The sequence below is a fragment of the Phoca vitulina genome, unplaced genomic scaffold, assembly GCF_004348235.1.
Source record: "Phoca vitulina isolate PV1807 unplaced genomic scaffold, GSC_HSeal_1.0 scaffold4, whole genome shotgun sequence".
Lineage (NCBI taxonomy): Eukaryota > Metazoa > Chordata > Mammalia > Carnivora > Phocidae > Phoca > Phoca vitulina.
The window spans coordinates 12,386,904-12,408,996 of NW_022589707.1; the positions used below are offsets into that span (position 1 = coordinate 12,386,904).

Here is a 22,093-nt window from a genome sequence, read left to right on the forward strand (position 1 = left end):
CCTGTTCCAAAGATGTAGAGACAGAAGTCCAGACATGAGAGAGACAAACTCAAGGAGGCAGTGAAGAGCATTCACATATCTCTTCGTATGCTTTTTGCTCACTGCTTTTTTTTTCTCTTTTGAGAGAGAGAGAGAGAGAGAGAGAAGGCAAGTGGGGAGGGGCAGAAGAAGGAGAGAGAATCTTAAGCAGGCTCCACGCTCAGCACAGAGCCGGACAAAGGGCTCGATCTCATGACCCTGAGAGGTCACGACCTGAGCAGAAATTAAGAGTCTGACACTTAACCGACCGAGACATCCAGGCACCCCTTTTGCTCACTGCTTCTTGGTAAGAAGAAGTGAAGTTTCATGTGAGGAGAGAGAAGAAAAGCCTTCTGACGGGAACCTAAATTGTCCACTCTGTCAGTCTCTTCAGGATAGGTAAAAATCACTGTGCCCAGGTGAAAATGGTTTGCTTACTGATTAGTACTGCTGGTAAGTTATAAAGGGAGGTGGTTAGAAGTGAACCAAGTCATACAGAGAATACACTTACCAGCTATTATTTCAATTAACAAAGTTGATTTCACACTGAAAAGGAAGTCAAATACCAGTCAAGCAATATGGTGGGGTGGGAAAAGCAGTCAACTTCTCTTCATCTTTTCGGCAATCTGGGGTCTAGCCCTGGCTCTTTAACGGAAACTAGGTATGGGACTTTCAGGGAGGTGAGAGCCAATCTATGCATCAGTTCACTCTCTGGTTAAAAATTAAACAAAAAAGATAGTTTAGAAGTGCTCTAAAGTCTCCTTCCAGCCTCAATTCTATGAAGACATTGACAACTGGATAATCCTACAGGCAGCCTCTTTTTCTTTCAACTCTGGCAACAGTACATTCTGCCAAGAGAGCTTCATAGCAAATCTTTCAAAGTAGGCTCTTAAGCACCCTTAAACTCTCACATATGCTAGAAAATACAAGGGTTTTTATGAGTTTCATGAGTCTATTTCAGATGCTTTAGAAGAAATAGTGTTATCCAAGTTAGTTAATTCATTTCATCTGTGTGGCGCTATGCAATTGTTGGGATTTTTCCAAAAATGCTCCTCAGGGTATCTTCTGCTTACATTGTTTTGTTCAAAATTTCAGAGGTAAACATCAACAGAAAATGCTAATCTTCCTTTAAGACTTCTTAATTAGGGGAGGTGAAGCCCCAGTAGATTTGTCGTTAATACTAAATTCTTAATTTATTGGTTTGTTTGACAATCTTGATCATGCTCATTTTCCACCTTTTCTCCTGGAAGCACAAGTTCAGTACTTCCATGTAGCTCCAAGAGTCACCATCTTTGCCTACAGTCACAGTGACTGTCCTAAACTAATCACACCCAAATATTCAAAACTCACTTTAGTCAATCTGATCATCGATAGGCTGATACATGCGAATTTTGGTGTGGGGTTGTGAATGGGCTGTCTTGTTTTCGCCATCAAGTTGTAAAGGTGGGTATTACACAGGTCAAATAATGATAACGGAAAATCCAAGAAATGATATAAATATGTTTACTCTGTTATAATTTTGCTGTATCAGCTACTGCTTACAAATAAGGAGACCATTTCCTGGGCCATGTAAATATTTTTATTACAGAGAACTTTCTGTTGTCTAGAAAAAAGACTTCTTTTAAATTAGCCTGATAAGACATTAGACATGCTATGTTAATTCTAACTTCTTTCTTTTGGAAAGATTTTGTAGTAGAGTGGAGATGAAAGAGGACCAGTCAAGGTCTTTCCTAAATGAGACCTAGGATGGCAGAAGGTCAAACCAGCTGGGCAGAAGGGAATTCACTGGAGGAGCAGAGAGAAAGCGCAGGTGTGCGTATAGCATCAGATAGAGAGGTCGGGGGAGTGGAGACTTGTCCTGGAAGACACTGGATTCTGAGATTCAAAGGGGACAGGTTTCCAGCGATTGGATAGCCCTCCCTCTGGTCTTCACCCTTACTCTAGGAACCGACATTCGCTAAGGGAAATATTACAATAGTGTATGTCCTTCCTTATCCTACTCCGTCACTGAAACCCAGTATTTTGAAAAAATTTCTGTGTTAAGAAGAAAAAAAAAAAGTAGTACGAATCCTCAAACGTAGTTACTGTCCAGAAATACTACACCAAAATGCTACTCTCCTCACTAAAAAACACCAGCAGAGAAAGGACAAGGGTTCCTGAATGTCTCTGTTGTACAAATCTGACTCAATATATTTGCTGTGTCCACAGGGTCTACGAAGAGTCTCACTACATGGAACTGAGCATCACAACAGGATGGGTAAAAACGGAGGTTATCTCCTGGTGATTTTTCCTGTAAGGGATTTGACTTGTCCTCTCATTTTCATCTCTGGTCAGACCGGTGCTGACCTGGAGGCAAGGATTAATTTTAACCTGTACTCTGCTCTTCATTTTTCTATATTTCTTGTGTCTTCTTTTCTTATGCTAGAGGCTAACTCTAGACCAAACTGGAAAGCAGGTGAAGGGTACCACCACTCACGCACTTTACTTTTCTTCTATTGGACTCCTTCCTGAACTCTGACCACTCTCCCTCCCCTCCCCACCCCCACATTCAAAGACCAGCACCCTTTCTCCTTACTCCTCTCCCTCCTTGTCCATCAGGACTCCGACTCAGCAAGGTGCTTCTCTCGGCTTGCTGGCATGGAGAAAAGGGGTCAACGACGAAGTGCTTCTAGGCCGCACATATCTGCTAACTTTATGTGTGGCACTACCCAGTGGGGATAAGAGAGAGGTCCTAGAGTCATGGCTGCAAGGTCTGAATCCTGGCTCTGCCATTTACTAATTGTGTAACCATGACACAGGTATGCAATCCTGATAAGCCTAAATTTCTTCATCTGTAAAATGAGGAAGGTCACAGGATTGTTGTATTTTATAAGGTAATACATATAAAGCCACTTTAGATCTGCGCCTGGGATACAGTAAATATGCACTGAAGCTTAGATATTATTTTTATTACATCATTAATTTGTTGTTATTAATCATCATCGATTAGCTTCTCCCAGATCCATTAGAATTTTAAATTCAGAAAAATAATGTCTTCATCTAATATTCCAGGAGAAAAAGAATTATGTGGTCATATAAATTTGGGAAGTCCTGGTATAAATAAAAGTAAATGATTTTTTATCTTATTATGGGACTTTTTAAGATCTTTATTATCTTAAGGAGTAATTAATCACTAAAAAGGGAATTAGTTGTAGTGTTTTCCAATCCTATTCTTATTTACTTATGGAATTATTCCCCTGCCTAGAACATCTCTTAACATTTTGCAAAACAGAATTCTACATAACCCATTTAGGGCAAAACGCCTTAACCTAGCAGATTTTAATGGCACAGTTTCAGGCACTGTTATAAGCTGGAGGGAGGGAATCTTTGGCATGGGGAGCAATCCCTGAATCTCAAAGTTTGACCATATTTAAAACTGCCTAGCCTATCAAGTTGCCTCTGGCCCTTCTCCACATTCTTCTCCACCCTCCAGAAATGCTTGGAAATTTCAACTTTTCTTAAGTACTTCAAATTGCCAAAGCACTTTAATTCTTGATTTTTTCCTCAAGAACAACGTGATCTTTATATTCTTTATAATCTAAAGATCGAAAAGGCACAATGTATCACAGAAAAAAAAATACTATATATTTTAGTTATGTTATTAAACTTCAAAGATTAAGAATCCCTTGGGTATCCAGGCAAGAAAAATTAATGCTACTTTATACATACACACACCTCACACACATGCACCCACCCACACTTTTCAATGTATAACTATATACGGCGTTCCTGTTCTACTTACAAAAAATCTATATACATACACAAAATAGGGGTGAAAAGAAGATTATGTGTTCATCTCCAATGAGCTCACTGCATTTGAACATATTTCACTACCGAAACTCTCTTATCCTAAGCGTACCTGCTGGTTTGCATGTCTGTCTCCCCTAGACAGCAGGATATGCCCCTTGGGGATAGAATCCTGGTCTTTTCATCTTTGTATCCCTAGAGTCTGGCATGGTGCCTGAGAGATCACAGGCATTCAATAAATATCCATTCAATTCAATGAATAAATTATGCATTGATTTAATTCTTTTATACTAGCTTCTTGACTTTCCTTCTGGGTCAGTCATAAGCAGTAGCATTTTAAAGATGTTTCCTAAAGAGTCCAGCAATTTAGAATTCCCTGACTGAACAGAAAATAAAAGCAATCCTGAAAGTGATCCTTCCTTCACCTCTCCGGATAAGAAAGCAGGATGTGGATCCAGTCAGCCTGAGTTCCAATCCCTGCTTCACAACTTACTTGCTGTGTCAACTCAAGCAAGTTATTTACATTTTTTTTAGGACTCAGTCTCCTTGTCTGTTTGAAAATGGGGATAATAACAGTACTATATTAGTCAGGGTTCTCCAGAGAAACAGAACCAATAGGACGTGATAACTCTTAGAAGAATCCATTATCTTGTTAGCACAGTCTCAAGAAGTCTCTTAGTGATGACTCCACAGTCTCTCAGGAAAAGAGCTGTTTGCTGATATTCTTCTCTCCCGTCTCAACTAGGGCATTTCCAAAGCTGAAGCATCCTCTTGATACTTCTTTAAACATCTAAATCACAAAGCAAACAACATCTACATCTTAAAAAATGAGACGCTTCATATTTTTTTTCTAAAACTACTTTTCCCTCCTATCTTCTTTAACTCAGCAGAAAAATCCCAAGCAATTTAACTAGAGCCATAAAATGTAACTTATGTTCAATGGCTTACATTCAACATTACATCATTTCCCATTATAATCACATTTTAAAGTAGGAGCCACTGCTTTCACATGTAGGAGAGGGTCTCATCCGTGTAAAGGCAGGATGTCGGGATCTGCTTATCCACTTACAAACAGTAAACAAAATCTTGACCAACCAATTGCATAGACAGATTTAGCAATAACGTACAATGAAGCTAGGGAACATATTTAGTCCTTTAATACCTACTTTTTAAAAAATTTTGTTTATTTATTTGGGGGGGGGGGGGGAGCAGAGGGAGAAAGAGGGAGAATCCCAAGCAGGTTCCCTGCTGAGCATGGAGCCTGCCACGGGACTCAATCCCACGATCCTGACCCTGAGGTTCACGACCTGAGCCAAAACCAAGAGTCAGCACTCAATGGACTGAGCCGCCCAGGAGCCCCTTTAATACATATTTTTAAAGCACAGCCAGACAATCATGATCATGCCCATTTTCCCCCTTTCCTCCTGGAAGCACGAGTTCAGTACTTCCATGTAGCTCCAAGAGTCACCATCTTTGCCTACAGTCACAGTGACTGTCCTAAACTAATCACACCCAAATATGCAAAACTCACTTTAGTCAATATTTTTACGTAACTTTACAGTGTGTTTGATACGTGCTTTTTTAGAATTTCTTCCCATTTTCTGCTTTCTTGGTTGCACAATATTAGAGAAAGAGGAACCACATCATTTTTCCTACCTTCCAAGAAGGAAATACTTTCTGAATCCTGTCATTTCCATAAATTTTCCTTTCCTGTGCTTAGAGCAGAAGATTCTTGGTCCCCAGATGGTCTTGCATGAAACATTTTTTGTGTTTGTGCATTGTGGTATTTTTAAATGGAGAGGGTCCAAAGCTTTCACCACATTTTCAATGGGGTGTAGGACAAAAAAAGAAAGAAAGAAAAAAAAGCAAAGAACTACCAATGCCATCAAGGTTTATTACATTAAAATGGAGTCACAGACCGGCTACATTGTAGAAGGACTTTAGAAATAATCTTAGAGACAATAAAGCTCAATACCTTCATTTGACAGTTGGAACAATGGAAGTTCAGAGAGGTTAAGTGAATCTGAAAGAACTTTTTTTTTAAAAAGTGACATTATCAAAATAAAAACAAAGTGTCAGTGGAGGTTTCCTTAGCTATTTAAACATACCCACCCTCCCCCTTAACTTGGAACACAGGTACTTAGAGAAAACAAGCAAGAAGTGTCATCAAGATGGTAATTATGGGTGATTTATTTTCTGTAATGGGGTAATACTGTTTTTATAATGAAAATGATAATTATGAAAATTATATGGAAATATGAAAAAATATGATGTGTAAGAGGAAAAGCAGAATACAAATTAGTACATGTGGTAGTGTATGAATATATATGCAGGAGGAAAATGACTGGAGGCTATGGAACTAAAAAAAGGCTGTTATGTTGTAAAAGAATGGTAATTTTTTTTCTTCATCCACATATTTCACTGGTATCAATACTGTTTTCTCGATGATTTCATGGTGCAGGGAGCCACCATGCAGACTTTGGGGAAATAAGCTTGGAGGATGAAGGGGTGCCACAGAGAAGGGAGGGCAAGATATTCAGAGCAAACTTTCCACCCTGAGTCGACATAAAGAAATTACAAACGGGGACATCTGAAGAAAGAGCCTAAGAAGCTCAGCGTGTGTGGGCGCTGGGTTGTGAGGGTAAGAGAGAAGACATGTATTGTACCTATTGGCACAGAACCTAACCCATAATAAGCATTCAGCGAATGGAATTCAGCGTTGCTGTTACTGTACTGTAACACCTTTGAAAAATTCTACACAGAAGGCTTACTGATTACTTCCTATGGCTTCCCAACATTGTGAAGAACTTTCTACAGCATCTAGTAGGCCTTGTGGTAACTAAGCTGGGGAATGCAGGATTTGTTAGCACTTGTTTCTGGTGGTCTTTGGTCTGATCCTCAGCAGCGGAATTATATTTGAAATAGACTATGTTTACCGAGGAAGGCATATGGGAGAAACGCAGCGTTGGCCTTTATGCCAAGATTTTCTTTTTCTATAGGAAAATGATCATTATCAAGAAACATTTACTAATCATCAACTAAAATACGCTGTTTATAAATCTATGGGAAAATGTGAACTATTCTTCGTGATAACCGCAAGGACATGTGTGTAGAGAAAAAGAAATCAATTCAGTTTCTCTGAGCAGCTTTAGACCTGATCCTAGAAACAATACTTAGTAGCTCCTTTAAATTCTAAGAGAGAAAAATACTCAAATTTAATAATTATTAACTTATAATTTACTAATAATTAGGCATGGGATGTTTTATCCTATTTGTTGGCATTAAATTTAAAGTAAAACCAAGTTGGATTTTAAAGTGTTACTATGTATCTTTCATAGTACATCACCTCACGTAACCAATCAATACTATACAGTCATGACGGATGGACATTTTATCGCTGTAAAGAGCTACAGTAGGGGCGCCTGGGTGGCTCAGTTGGTTAAGCGACTGCCTTCGGCTCGGGACATGATCTCGGGGTCCTGGGATCGAGTCCCACGTTGCGCTCCCTGCTCGGCGGGGAGCCTGCTTCTCCCAACCCCCGCCCTCCGCTTGTGCTCTCTCAAATAAATAAATAAAACCTTAAAAAAGAAAGAAAGAAAGAACTGCAGTAGTTTGTAGTGGTATCACTTGGTCCTCCTTCCTCTGACCATTCCTGAAGTGGGGGTATTCTCTAAGGTGTCACCCTTACTGAATAAACTCCCTAGTCCATTTCGACTATTGTCATGGCTTCAACTACCACCCCAATACCACAGACTCCCTGACATATACGTCCCCCCACGACCCACGGGAGCTCCTGAGAGGTATTCCTAACCAATGCTCTCCTCCTGGGTATCTATCTCATCAGGACCAAGTGCTCCAAGGTCGAATCTAAACTTACCACCTTTGCCCTGAAGCCTGCTCCTAGTCTTACAGTCTCGATCTCAGAGAAAGGCACGGCCACATACCCACCTGCCCAAGGCAGAGCTGGCGAGGTCGTCCTGGCCTCCTGCCTCTCCTTCACCTCCAGTGGATGGTCCCAGACCTGTCAATTCTGATGAGACCCCTTCACTCCAGCCTTACTCAAACAACCTTAGTTCAAGACCCCATCGTTTCTCAACCCAAATGTTATAATACACTGTTCTCATTGCCTTTGATTTTGCCCAGTTCAGAATATTCTCTATACCAGTGAGTTAATACACATGAAGGGTGTAGATACTGTCTGGCACGTTGTTGTTAGGAACGATATCATTTCCTCCTCCCTTTCCTCCACCTTCTTCTTGACATGCCAACCATTCTTTGACTTCAATTCCTTCAATGCTCCCCAACTCGGAAAATCCAAACTTACTAGCCCTCTACGTAACAGGCCCCCAGGCTCCAGCCATAGCCCGATCTCTCCAGCCTCTCCACACATGCCCAGCACTCTGGGTTCAGGGGGTGACTTGTAGTTCTGTAAATGTGTGAGCATCTTTCCAATGTTATGCTATCGGCGTGTTCAATTTCTCAGGTTAGGATGTCATTCCTTCCTTGTTCACCTGAAGAAATCTTTGCCATCCTCCAAGATTTAACATGAATAATTGCTATGGTCTGAATGCTTGTGTGTCCCCCCTCTTCAGTTCATATACTGAAATCCCAGCCTCCAAAGGTGATGGTATTAGTAGGTGGGGCCTTTGAGGGGTGATTGTGAAAGTGAAGCCCTCAAAAATGGGGCTAGTGCTCTTGTGAAAGAGATTCCACAGAGTTCTTTCTCCCCTCTCCTCCTGGGATGGTGAGGATAAAACAAGAAGTCCACAACCCGGAAGAAAGTGCTCACCCACACAGGCTGGTACCCTGATCTAGGATTTCCACCCCCCAGAACTGTGAGAAATTAATTTCTGTTGTTTATAAGCTGCCCAGTCTGGTATTTTCTTAGGGCAGCCTGAACAGACGAAGACAATGGTGTAATGGTCACAGAGGCTCCCTGGACCTCCACGTGGAGGTCATCTGATTCCTCCTGCACATCTCTGCAGCACTGAGGACATCTCCCTGACCTATGAGACACTGACATATCTCATTTCTAGAGTTTTGGGTTGTTGTTTAGGTGGAATCTAAGAACAGCCTGACTGTTCGGTAGTATGCTTCCTTACTTAAAAACATCAAGTATCTTCCATGTGTCATATTCTTGGGTGTGCCGGTGATCCAACAATGAGTATTTTCCAGCCCCTGCTTCAGTGAGATCAGTGTAAGATAGGAGATTTTAAAAAATAAATAGGTACAAAGAAGACTACAGAATTGGTCTTGGGAGAGAAAAGTTATTCCAGCTTCTTGGTATCCACATTCCTAATAGATGAAAGATTGCTAGACTTATAAATTTAGGCTGAAAAGATTCAGAACACACAAATAAAGCACATTCTAAAGAGATTAAGCTCTTTGATCTTTGAAAGAGATGGTCAACACAGTGGAGAAAAACATCCAGAGTATTCCACAGGATAAAAGGAATGGCGTCAGAGTAGCAGGAGAGACCACATCACAGAGAAAGGAAGCAGGCTTCTCCTAGGCAGGGTAACACTAACAAAACACGGGGCCAGATGCAGGCAATGATGTGGGACGGCGTCTGACAGAGCGAGCGGAGAGTTCAAAGGTTCAGACAAGTTGGAAAACTCCAGACTCTGGAGAAAGACTTGCAAACTTTGCCAAGGGCAGCAAAGCATGGCCCTATTGTAGCTCATCTTCGATGACAATATCCCATGAAGTTAACATTTATTTGCATGACTTCTCTCAGTCTCCCTCCCCTGGCCAAAAACCAACCAAACAAAACTTTGATGGCTATGGACTGAAATTCATATATTAAAATTCATATATTAAATGTCGCCCTAAAATTCATATATTAAAACCTAATTCCCAATGTCATGGTATTTGGAAGTGGGGCTTTTGGGAGGTGATGAGGTCATAAGGGTACAGCCCTTGCAAATGGATTAGGGCCCCCATAAAAAAGACCCTAGGAAGCTCCCTTGCCCCTTCTGCCATGTGAAGAATCAATAAGAAGAAAGCCATCTATGAACCAGGAAGGGGGCTCTTTCTAGATACTGAATCTGCTGATGCTTTGATCTTGGACTTCCCAGCCTCCAGAACTGTGAGGAATAAAAGTCTGTTGTTTCAGCCACTTATCTATGATATTTTGTTATAGCAGCCCAAATGAACTATGGCAGCTTCTCTTTGTTTCTCCCCTGAAATGCTCCAATGGCCTTCTGTGCGCACTCTTTTTTGCTCTTCAACAGTGATTGTGCTTGTAACTACTTTAGTTTTAATGTCCACTTTTCCCACTATACTGCAGGCATCATAAGAGCATAGACCATGTCCATCCATCTTGACAGCCCTACTGTTGGCACAGAGCTGGGCACAGGGTAAGTGCTCCACACATACTCTGAAGGAAGGAACAAAAGAATGCACACACCAAAAAATGAACAAATAAAAAAACAAACATTCCAGAAAGATGGGTGCCATTAGTCCCATTCTATGATGAGAATATCCCCACTCTGCAAAGTAAGCTGACCGGACCACACTCAGAGAGACCGTGGACAGCAAAGCCAGTCATGAACCCAGAACTACTCAGACTCTCCCACCCATGCTCTTGCCTCTTAATTCCACAGTTTCCCTTCGACTGCAGCACAGTAAGAGCAAGCAGTGGGGAAAACCAAATTCATAAGTGTTGCAGACACATAAGTGAGTCCCCAGGAAAAGGAAGAGTAACTGGCAAAAGAGATTTTAGATGCTGGTCCTAAAGAAAATAAATTCGACAATTCAGCAGCTATCATAGAGTAGCTATTCCAAATGAAAGGAGTGGTAAGTAAGAGGGTAGTTTCAGGGGCTCCTGAAACTAGTTAAAATAGACAATTAGACGTATCACACCTGCGTTTTAAGCCAACACGCAAAAGCCAGTATGACAAAAAGAGCTGTCCATGAAACTGTGGTTTCAATGGAAACAAAGAACAAAGCCTAACAAGCACTCAAACCGAGATGCTGCTATATATGGAGTTTACTCACTTACGTCACCCACCTAACTTTTGCTTTCCTGCTTCAATTCAGTCCATGAAAACCAATTATACTTGAATGAAATGGAAACCAAACAGTTTCTTAGAAGATGTAACACCCTCTTACATGCTGACAAATCAAATTTGGGTGGAGGCAAAGCAGCAAGGAAATTTCAAACTATTTTGGGTAGTGTGTTTTCTTGGGTCTTTCCCTTACTAACCCTTCCCACCCCAGATATTTGACTAATTGGAACTCTAGATTTCAAGCAGAAGTCTTGAGCTGTAATTTGTTACATCTGCTTTAAAACGTGAGTGGAATCTCAAATGATTTAATTGTAACATTTGGGACTGGTGAACACAAGTGCAATTACAAATAACTACCAGAGAAATGCTAATAAATGTCACTTTGTTGGGAAAGGAAAAATACAGGATCCAACTTTACGCAAGCAATTAAAGGTGCTTTTGTGACCATCAAATACACTGGCCTTCCAAATATTTTAATGGTCTTCAATGGAAACGAGAAACTCAAAGGATTCAGTAAACCAGTCAGGAGATCAATTACTTTCTCTTTGGTGGTCCTCCTCCATGCTAATCTGCATATGTGGATATAAAATACAAATGACTTCTCCAGGTAGTTTGACTTGCATTTCAAGAATCTTTGCATTTTCCAAAAATTGGTTTTCTCAAGTTTTTCCATCGAAAAAGCTCAAAATAAGTCTATAATTCCCTCACACATCAGCTACTCATCTCTCATGACCCACACTGTCTCACTTTAAAACTGGTCTCCCCACAGAATGATGCACCATAGGCATTTCTGCTTTCTATGTATATTCATTCCAGAAGAAACCAGTGATCTACCAATGGTACTCCGAATCTCCATCTAGGGAGGCACATATAAAGCCAAAATGAGAAACTGGTGTTCAATGGACACACTGGAAAAAGTGTTTTAAGCCAATGATTCTTTTTCTTTTAAGATTTTATTTATTTATTTATTTATTTATTTATTTATTTATTTATTTATTTAGTGAGAGAGCATGCGAGCAGGGAGAGGGGCAGAAGGAGAGGGAGAGAGAGAATCCTCAAGCAGACTCCCTGATGAGTGCGAGCCCCAATGTGGGGCTCGATCCCAGAACCGATATCATGAGCTGAGCCAAAATCAAGAGTTGGATGCTTAACCCACTGACCCACCCAGGCCCCAAGCCAATGCCTCTTATATATACTGGCATCTAAATATGCTTGAAATACAAATTTCCACTAACGTTGATAACCATGGCTCACTATTAAGAGCATACAGAATCCATACTCTTGGTGACAATGGGAGGCAGACGCAGTAGAGAAACAGAAGCCCATGTGATCTGAATCCCCAGATAATTCTAATGCATACTCCTTTCTCTGCAGATGAGCAGAAAATGCTAGCATTAGGCCTCGTAGCTTTCCTTCACTTCAGATAAATTTCCAGAGATCTCATTTTGGTCTCAGAGGCATATATGTTTAGTTTTCATGGCAACAAAATCTAGTGGCCCAGAGAAAGCCAGCTAACCTGTAGGAAAGGCAACAAAGAAGGGCAAAAGTATGTTCCCTAAGTAGCTAGGATTCTTCTTCTTATGCTGAACCTCAAGGTGGTGTAAAAAGGGGAGGAAATTAGTGAGGAAAAAAGATTCTACCACTGATTTGATGTTAAAATACTAGTTCACCCCGGATCCTGCTCGGTGCTTAAAATAGGGTATTTTAGACATAATATTATCCCTTTGAAGTCTGACCAGATCAGAACCACCTACGGCATAGACTGAACAGAACTTGAAACAATTAATTCACATTTTTAGAATTCTTCAGTCTGATTAATACATAAAGCCTTTTAATACAGGCTCCCATTCATCAGGATCCAGAGGCAGGGATAAAATTATAAAGTAGGTCATCTGGAGGAAATCTCTCTCCTTTTCACCACCTCTTTGGACTTCACTGAAGTCTATCAGCTAGGGCAGGGATTCCTAAAAGAAAGAAGAGCACGACACTAGACTCTCCTGATTTTAGTTTCCAAGTAATGAAGATCCCCCAAATTACTACCACAATGAATCATCTTTGCTGATATAAAGATGGAAGTGTTTCATATCTCTGAGAACGGAGATCATACCTAAAGCCAACTGTCCTGGCTCTTAAACCTACACGTCATGTTGCCCGTTAGCTGTCTAGCAAAAACACTGAAGCTTAGTACCCTTGTGCAGAAAACGGCTAACACAGTAAGCCTGAGGCTGCTATCTTAAGAAGGGCCTGCTTGCAAAGTTGGCCCCTGGCTAATATTTGTAAAGTGTTCTCACCTTTCTCTAACTGATAAGGGTGGTTTACTGTGCCTACATTATTTGTTGTACAAACAATGCGGTTTATGCCAAACACTGGGCTTTCCTTCCTGGAGTCTGAAATTTTGGTATATGCTAGGCAGAGGATGCCTATGTGACCACGCAACCAGTCCCTTACCTTGGGTGCTGAATCTCTCAGACAGACACACTGTTGCATTTTCCTCCACATGGGAGGGAGAGAGCATAAGAGAACCAGTACATGAATTCCTACAGACCTTACCTGTGCTTTTTTTCCCCCTTATCAGCCAAATGTATATCCTTAGTTACTACATCACTGTAATAAATCTTAGCCATGGTACAACTATATGCTGAGTCCTTCTAGTGAATCTCCAAACATAGGAGTGACCTTGGGGACCCCCCCCAATGAAACTATGAAGTGACTTCCCAGTCTGGTGCTTTCCACTTGGGACTTCCCAATCACGTGGTTTCTCCCATCACGAGGGTGCATTCATTGGTAGGCTTCACATTCCGTCTCTTGAAGCTTGTCCTAGTTTACACATAAAATGTGTTAATGAAGAAGAGTCATTGTAGACCTCTGGGATCGATCTAAGGTCTTCCTTCAAAACCACGTAATTTTAAACAAGTAACCTTCTGAAGAAAATATCCTCTGGTTGATTGACTAATCCGAAGTATTAATTCTGCTAGTAGACATCTAAGGCCAGGTATAAAGATGTTAGCTTAATAACTGGTTAGTAAAAAGTATTTTGTCTATTTTCTTGGTTTTTAAATATTTTTTATAAGTAATCTCTATGCCCAAGACCCTGAAATCAAGAGTTGCATGCTCTACCGACTAAGCCAGCCAGGCGCGCCCTAAGAAAAAATATTTTGGAGTGACACAAGCTTTGCAGTGCCTCAGCTCATACTACACCAGCAGTTCCCAGATCTGCAAATAATGGGGTTGGCCTAGCACAAAAAGATTTAAGGGAAATACCCCTAGGAAGAGAAAAGCTACTGGTCTCCTAGCCTCTGAGTGTGGATTCTTTTTCTTCAGTGTGAGAGCAGGGAGCAAAAAGTTAACGATCAATTCTAAATCTAAAAGACTAAAATTTTAATCAGGATGTAGATGTCGCAATCATGTGGTGATGGCTGATAGGCGAGAAAATAATAAATACTCTCCCTGGTTGCTGGTTTTTCTTGCTGAGTCATACAGATTTTAAACACTGCCTCAGAATAGGAACAGTTACGTTGAGTTGTGGGTAGAGAGGAGCAATAAAGAGGCTAACATAGATAGGCTGCATGCTCAGTGAGGGGTCAAATCGCTCAAACCGCCTTTATTTTTGAGCAGAGCAATTCAACACATAAAGGTCAAAAGATACATCATTATCACTTTACCAACAGACATTTCAATGTATGTGAACTTCAAAACCAATTCACAAATTATTAAATATCTTAAATATCTTGGCTTTTATCTTCAAAATACAGAATCTTTTACACTGACAGAATAGACTAGGGGAAATTCTTCAAAGAAGAATTGGATTTAAGTTGGATTTAAATGATACTTGAAAGAAATATGGAAGGAGGGCTCAAGGAAAACATGAAGAATTTGCCACTGAAATTTGCAATCCAAATATGATGCTTTTGCACTTTCCTGGGACAAACATCAACTTTTCTGTATCACTGTGTTATGCATGGTGGTCTTCAGGGATGGGAGGAAGAAGAGCATCCAGGGAAAGTGAACCAAGCCAACAGAGAACTACCATCTAGAAATGAAGAGGCTCCCTTTGCAACTTTTTATACTTCCCAGATTATCCTCAATCAGTATCCTGGTTTAGGATAAAAGTCAGCAGGATGTTACTTACCACTTATTCTTTCTACTAAGTATATAGTCTTTATTCTATGTAGCTGTCTTTATTCTAGACTATGTTACATTCTATAGTAAGTGCTCTGCGTGTGTTCATTGCAACGCATTCCAATATTATATAAACAAAAAAATAACAGGTCTTAATTTACAGCAATAATAGAATTTCAGGAAACGGAATTATTAGCAAGTTGGAGTTGACCTGACTTAAGGACTCAACGAAAAGAAGACCTTCAGAGTGACAAAATGCTTTTCCACAATTCACTCCATGCATCTAATTTATGTCACTTCTACCACGGATGATGTAGATGCTTTCCTAAGTGCTGCTTGAAAGAACTTATCTTTTGTCTTGACATCCCTTTCCCCTGGTGTGGCTGTGCCAGGGTAACCACCTTCTTCTGAACCTCAGACTCCCTCAGCCTATTTTCTTCTCTCCTTCTCTCTGGCTCCTTTGTTTTGGCTCTCTCCAAAGTGCTTCATTGAGCCCCTCTTTAGAAAAGAGAAAATTCCGGGCTGACTTCTAAGAACCATGGTAGATGAGCTGCTGTCAGTCTGGCAGATGAATAAGGAATCATGGGAAAGATGGGCTGCATCTCAGCAACTGTGAAATTTTTTAGCAACAGATGAAAAGGTTTCTGCATTCTGTTTGAATTGACCCTGTGTGTATCGTTACAATCCTCTTGCTGAAGTTTCTTCTTCAAAAATGAGCACTGAATTATAGAGCTATCAGAGAACCTTATGAATCTCAACCCTGAACGCAAGGCCTACTTTTACTGCAAAGCAAAATCTCTGGCACAGAAACAAGTACCTCCTCCCACTCGCACATGCGCATGTAACTCAGCCTTAGGCAGAGATGCACCAGGGCTCAGTGGGTGAAAAACATACCAGCGACTCTGGCACTGAGAAAATTAATGCTGAGTAAACCACTGAAGGAATCCACGCCTAAATTAGCCTGGGTACAATATTTTGAATTTAAAAACTGGAATATTTCTTCACTTACAATAAGGCTTTACGGTAATACATAACTAGCAAAAACAACTGAAGCTCTCTACGTAACTCGGAACTGCCAATTATCCTCACTAAAAAAGAAGAGCTTTAGTATGTTTAAAACCAAATTGTGGAAAATCAACCCACGTAGGATTTTTCTAGATGGATTAAGAAGCTAAAGAAAAAAATTAAAATCAATAAAGGCTGTGAGTTGGAACGGCCATTTCAAAAAAACCAAGGCAACATGTAACGTAAGAAACATTTTCTTAGTATGTGCTACCTCACCATGAATTGCAGAGCGATGGTACGCCTTTGGGAAGGCTGAGATAATGTTTTTAAAATAGCTTTTGCCACCCTAGTATAACAGAAATTTTCTACTAGCATAACTGGAAAACACTTCCGGAACAGTAAGAGAAATAAATATATTCATTCAACAAACATTTATGGAAGGGATACCCTCTGGCAGGCACTAGACGCAAAACATACAATGGTGACAAAGACCACCATGAGTTCTTTCTCAGAAAACTTCCATTCTAGAGGGAGAGACAATCAAAAATCAAGTGAACAGATCAATAAAACAACTGTGTACTGTGATAAGTACCTCAAATTTACCAGCTCCCCACCCCCCCCAAAAAATCCTAAAAACAACAGCTAAAAATTAACAGGAGGCAATAGTTCTAAAACAAACCACAATGGATATTTTGGTCTATTTTATCACAGGCCTTTTAAAATTGCTTAAGTGCTTGTTTTCATAGTTGTAATCCTATGTCACTTAATATACAGTATCCTTCATTTAAAGTTCTCTCCTGAACATCTTCTATACTGACATACATTACTAATGAACAGAAGTGTAAAAACCGTTTTCATTGTTAAATATGCTAACACTCACAGAGCACTGTGTAAAAGACACTTTCTATGTCAGCTCATTTAATCTTCATAACAAGCCTCTAAGATAGGTATTTCTATTATTCTCATTTTATAGATAAAAAAACCTAGAAAGTTTAAGTAACTTACTGAAGATTATATAGTTAATTTAGAGCATAGCTAAGATTCAAACCAGGTGGTTGGACTTGCCCTGAAGCTCTTGTCACAAAACTAAACTATTACTGCCTTAATGGTTGCATAATATTCCATCACTCTTATTTAGTACTTGGTACAAAAACTTTTTATAGGATAAAAATGAAAACAACAAAGACAGAACATATGGAGTGGCATGGAAGCAACAAACACATTTTTTTTTTTTAATAAAAAGCACAGAAGCAGAAAAAAAGCTTCCTTTGCAATTTCTAAATAAAATGGGTCTAGGGAGAAGAGGAAAAATGAGCTTTCATAAATTATCCCCTTGGCAAATTTCTAAACATATCTAATCCAGAAGTGATTATGTATTTAGAATAACTTTTTTTTAAGTAAAGGAACAAATGCTTATTATGTACTATTTTCACCATGAAAGCATCAGCTAGAACCTTCCAAACATTTGGGATCGTGGGCAATAAGCAGCAAAGAATTCAGCCACCAGATGTGTCCAGGCTTAGCTGCATTTGCAATGCGTTGGCCTCAGCGAATCTAAAGGGTACTTGGAATCTTCTGAGGGCCTAGACACAATCTCACAAAAATGCCGGACCCCAATCACCAATCAGGAGTGGTCTTACTTGCTGTAAGTTCTACATATAGAAGGGATTCCTGTATGCGAGCCAAACCAGTGGGGGAATAAGAGAAGACCATTTGTTATATTAAAGCTAAAGAACACAACTCTCACCAGAGCTCTAGTTCCATCTGTGTCTCCTCATCTCACTTTTCAATGTCTCTGCATGTGTGTTTTATTCACTATTCCCCATCCCCACACCGTAGCATCACTATCATCAATTAGATCTGAGTTCACTGAGTCAAGACCACGCACTTCAAACATTTCCTATTCCCCTAGAAAGTCTTTTTATTAAGCCTCAAGTAAAGATTAAAATGTAATAAAAGAGTTAAGAGCTTGTGCTTTGAAATCAGACTGTCCTGGATTCAAATCCTGGCCCCATCAGTCACTTCTGTTCTACAAACGTGGAGTGGGGGCAGAGTTTATGATTTCCTTTATCTAGGTAATCTTCCATAATGCTTCATACATAGAAGGTGTCTGATAAACAGCTTCCTATTATATGTCTGCATATCTACATTTTCTTTGTATATTTAACAAGATCTAATTCTCTTCTCCATTTTTTTTTTTTTTTTTTTGCCTCTAGGAAATATGTACCTGGCAGATGTTTAACAGCTACATATCAGCAGTGAATGAAATGATGTTGGTACATAATTTGGTTGTAAAGTTTATAAAGTGCTTGGAGCTGAGAGAAATAGTGCAAATGAAGACTGTAAATGGACATAAAACATGAAATATCTCTCTCACGAACCTAGCTTTTCTCCCTAGACTTCTCTCTCCCAAACTAGGGATTCCTCTGTTTGTCTTTTGCTTTATTTTCCCCTTCCCCTAAGAGGAAGACACACCAACCTCATTTGCAGCAAGCAGCAACAGGAAGGGTCTGATTTATTTAGGACTTCCAGCACCAGGGCACAAAAATGTCAAAGTAGCTCCAAACCAAAGATGAGGCTACTTCACTTACGAAGCCCAATAAATGGATGGTAATCCCCGTCAATTACAGCCACAAAGAACAAGATCCAAAACATGGTCCACACCAGCAGCCATGAGATTTTGAATTATTTCATGGTTTGTTTGTTTTTTTTTAAAGGATGACATCTAATTTCCAAAAAGATCCCCTTTCTGGCGAAAATCCATCCACTGTCTTCCTCTGGAGCTCTGATACATGACATGTCACTGCGCTCCGGAGCGGGCTTCTGCCAGTGGTACGAACACTGATGGCGGGAGACAGGTACCGACAACGGCGCAGCTGCTGATGGCGACACTGAAATCAGCGCCTATTCTTCCCACGCCATCATGCAAAACCCCTTTGACTGCTCTAAAACAAATACAGCTTAATTTTATTTCCTGCCTGGCTTTGTATAATTCTGACATGTCCTCAGTCAAACACGACCCAGTCCTTCAATCAGGCCCTATTTTTCTGGAGATGGGAAAACAAGAGGAAGCTAAAGTAATTATTGAAAACTCATAAGCAGCAGCTTTAGCCTAATTACCTTGACTTTCCTTTTTAATTTTTCCATCGATTGTCTCTTGTTAATATACAAGTATTGACTGAGCTGGTAGAGCCTGGTGCTGCTATGATAAGAACAGATGCCGCTGGGAAGCGAAATGTAATTAGGAGACCCGATGTTCTGTTCTTCCTTTTTCAGAAGCGCACATGTACAGCACAGACTTTAGTTTGAGACCCTCTTAAGAATCACCAGCAGCATCACACAGCGAGAATCTTTGTTAAATGCCTCTGCTGTCTGGTGTGCCTTGGCCACCAGGGGGCAGCTGGGAAAAAGAAAAACAACCCCCTTTTCTTTGTTCCTCTTCTGATGTTAAAATAGGTTTCCCTTATTTTTCAGCACACGTTCTATTAGAACTCCCGGGTCAACAACTCCAGGGGGATGAGCAACCCAGGAATGAAGGTGACATCCTTTTGAGCTGCACGTGTTGCCTTTTAAATGCTGTTGTATTTAAAGTTTTAACTGGAAAATAACTAAGCAATACTGGGTGAGTGGCCCTGAATACTAATGTATCACTGACAAATGCTTTTAACAGTTCCTGATTCCTTGGTCAGGGAGAAAAGTGAAGTTTTCTTGCTGTAAAATATAAAACTCATTTGAAAAATAATTATTTCTAAGGGATTTTCAACTTTTCAACTTCTCATGTATCCACATTTTTGAGAACTTTAACAATATGTTGTAGGTTGAGAGTCTTAACTTGTTATCAAGGTGCACCTCACTATAAGCAGACACAATTTAGTAATGTTCTGTGGAAATGAGTTTTCTAGGAGCCAAGAAAACCTTGGCAAACCTGGGTGTCACGTTGCATTCGGTTTTATTTTATCCCTTAAAGCAACTCTAAGAGAAAATCAAGCAGGAGCAGTTAGCAATGCTAAAAGTAATCACAAATACCTGAAAGGAGGAATTCTCAAAGCATAAACCCTGGTTGCAAATTCTATTACATAGCCCAGAAAGAAAGAAGCATTCTTAAGGACTGGCAATAGTCATAAAAACCAAGATGGTGGTGCAAAACCCAAGAAACATGGGGGATAGTGATAGGAGAAGGAAGCCAATGGATACGAAGGGGGTAAAATGAATGCAAGAATCGTTAGACTACAGAAGTGCTTAAAAAGTGGTATTCAGCAGAAATGGTGCACCGAGCAGCGGGAGCAGAAGTAGCAGAAACAGTTTAGAACCTATAAAATGTATTCTGATGACAACAAAGGTCCATCAACTATAAAATGACAAGTCTGCAGTGTTTGGGGGGCAGTTAGTGAAAGGGCAAATGGATTTCTGTTAAAATAACTTCGTCAGTCCCTGAGGCATCATTGTAATCAGCTAGTAACAGACATAAACATATCATCAATCCAGATTAGCAAATGGCAAACAATTCATTGGAAGGTACTGATAAACAGTCATACTATGATCTATACAATAGCGCATAACCATAAAAGTACATAATCTGTGTTTAAAAAGACAAAGGTAGGAAGAGAGATAGAGATAACTTGCTGGGAGGCAACCACAGGAGACAAAGGGAAAGGGAGACAAAAAAAAAAAAGAGAAAAACACAGGGTAATCTTTCAGAAATTCAACTATAGCTCTTACTGACATCCTAGACATGGTAAAACGGAAAGAACCTAAGGAAGGATTTGTTGTCACAGGACTTGAATTGAAATCTGAGCTCCGCTATTTACTATGTATGGGACTGTTTCAACCAGGATTATTTCACTACAAATAATAGGAAACTGACTAAAGGTCATAAACAGTTTCATTCTAAGAAAGAGGAACCACTGTAGTTATTTTAAGCAGAGATTTAACATAAGAAATTTGGTGCTTACAGTATCATATTAAGAGCTGGTGGAGTTGGGTCGAAGCTGCGTTTCCAGGAATGATTCCAAAATAACACTGAAGAACTGACTCACCAGAGGAACTATGATAGCTGTCGCTATCAGGAAAGGGAGGGATTAGACTACAATGACCTCTGGGTAGTCCTGAAACTAGTCAGTGACTTTTAATATTGTTGCAAAAATGCCAACACCTCCATACTTGCTTCCAGAAAACAGCCAAACCATAAGAAAACAGCCTTCACCTCAGTTCCCCGTTACAAATATCACATGAATACATCTTGTAGGAAGAACCTACTTTATCACCTAAATTCTGCTGCAAGGGACACCAGGATACATAGTCATGGAAGGCAACGAGCTTGGAATAATTTCTGAGTGCCAAACCACCAGATTCACAAGTAGCTTAAACAACAGTGATAGACAGCAGCATTCATGACAAGAATTCCAAAGGCAAGGCAGTTTCAGAACTGGTTAACTCAGCGACGCTACAATATCATCCAGGACTCAGGGTCTTTCCATTTTTCTATTCTGTGAACATCAGAAGCTTGTCCCTTTTTCGCTTGCAAAATGGCTGCCACAGTTCCAGGTAACTCATGTACCTTCGACATTGCTGACAGAAACAAACAGGCCTATTTCTTTGTATTATCTTTCAGTCAGAGAAAACCTTACCCCAAATGCCTCAGTAGACCTTCTCCAGACTTCCTGACCAGAACTGTATTGTGTATTTGTGGCCTTGACCATTTTTGGCAAAAGAAACAGCATTAGCATGACTGGTCTAGACAAATCATGTTGCACCCTGAGGGAGAAAGGACCCTTCCCTGAGCACATCGCCTTGCAGAGAGAGTCACCAGAATAAAATTACTACTTGATAGCTAGGAAGATGAGGGGGTGGGGTACGGGGTGGTAGGCAATCAACAGGTTAAGCAAGTTGCTTGAAACCCACTCTCTGTCTTACTTTCCTTAATTCGGATGCTAATATCACCCCACTCAGCTAAGAGGGGCATCATGCCATGGTAACCTACGCCTATGATCTCACAGGACCATCATTCCTGGAAGATCATGTGAAGTGACATATAAAAATTTCTGCAGACAATGTGAGAGATCATCATTATTACTGTCAGAGGGAGTGAGGAAGGAGACTTCTATTCTCACAAAGTACCACCCTCTCCAAGTAGTGTTAATTGAAAGGGCAAATAA

The 22,093-nt window shown here is 40.2% G+C and overlaps 1 protein-coding gene across 2 annotated transcripts in view; it reads right to left on the bottom strand.

Annotated features, from left to right (window-relative positions):
* The window catches only part of EXOC4 (exocyst complex component 4), a 731,914-nt gene that overhangs the window by 281,355 nt on the left and 428,466 nt on the right, over positions 1–22,093 (bottom strand). The window contains exon 11 of one of the 2 annotated variants that reach the window (XM_032401541.1): positions 265–4,594. The exons of the other annotated variant lie outside the window; for it this stretch is intronic. Within the exon in view, the coding sequence (XP_032257432.1) occupies positions 4,546–4,594 (49 nt within the window). The 3' untranslated portion in view covers positions 265–4,545. Of the gene's footprint in view, positions 1–264; positions 4,595–22,093 lie in introns of those variants that run through there. 2 annotated transcript variants of the gene reach the window in all.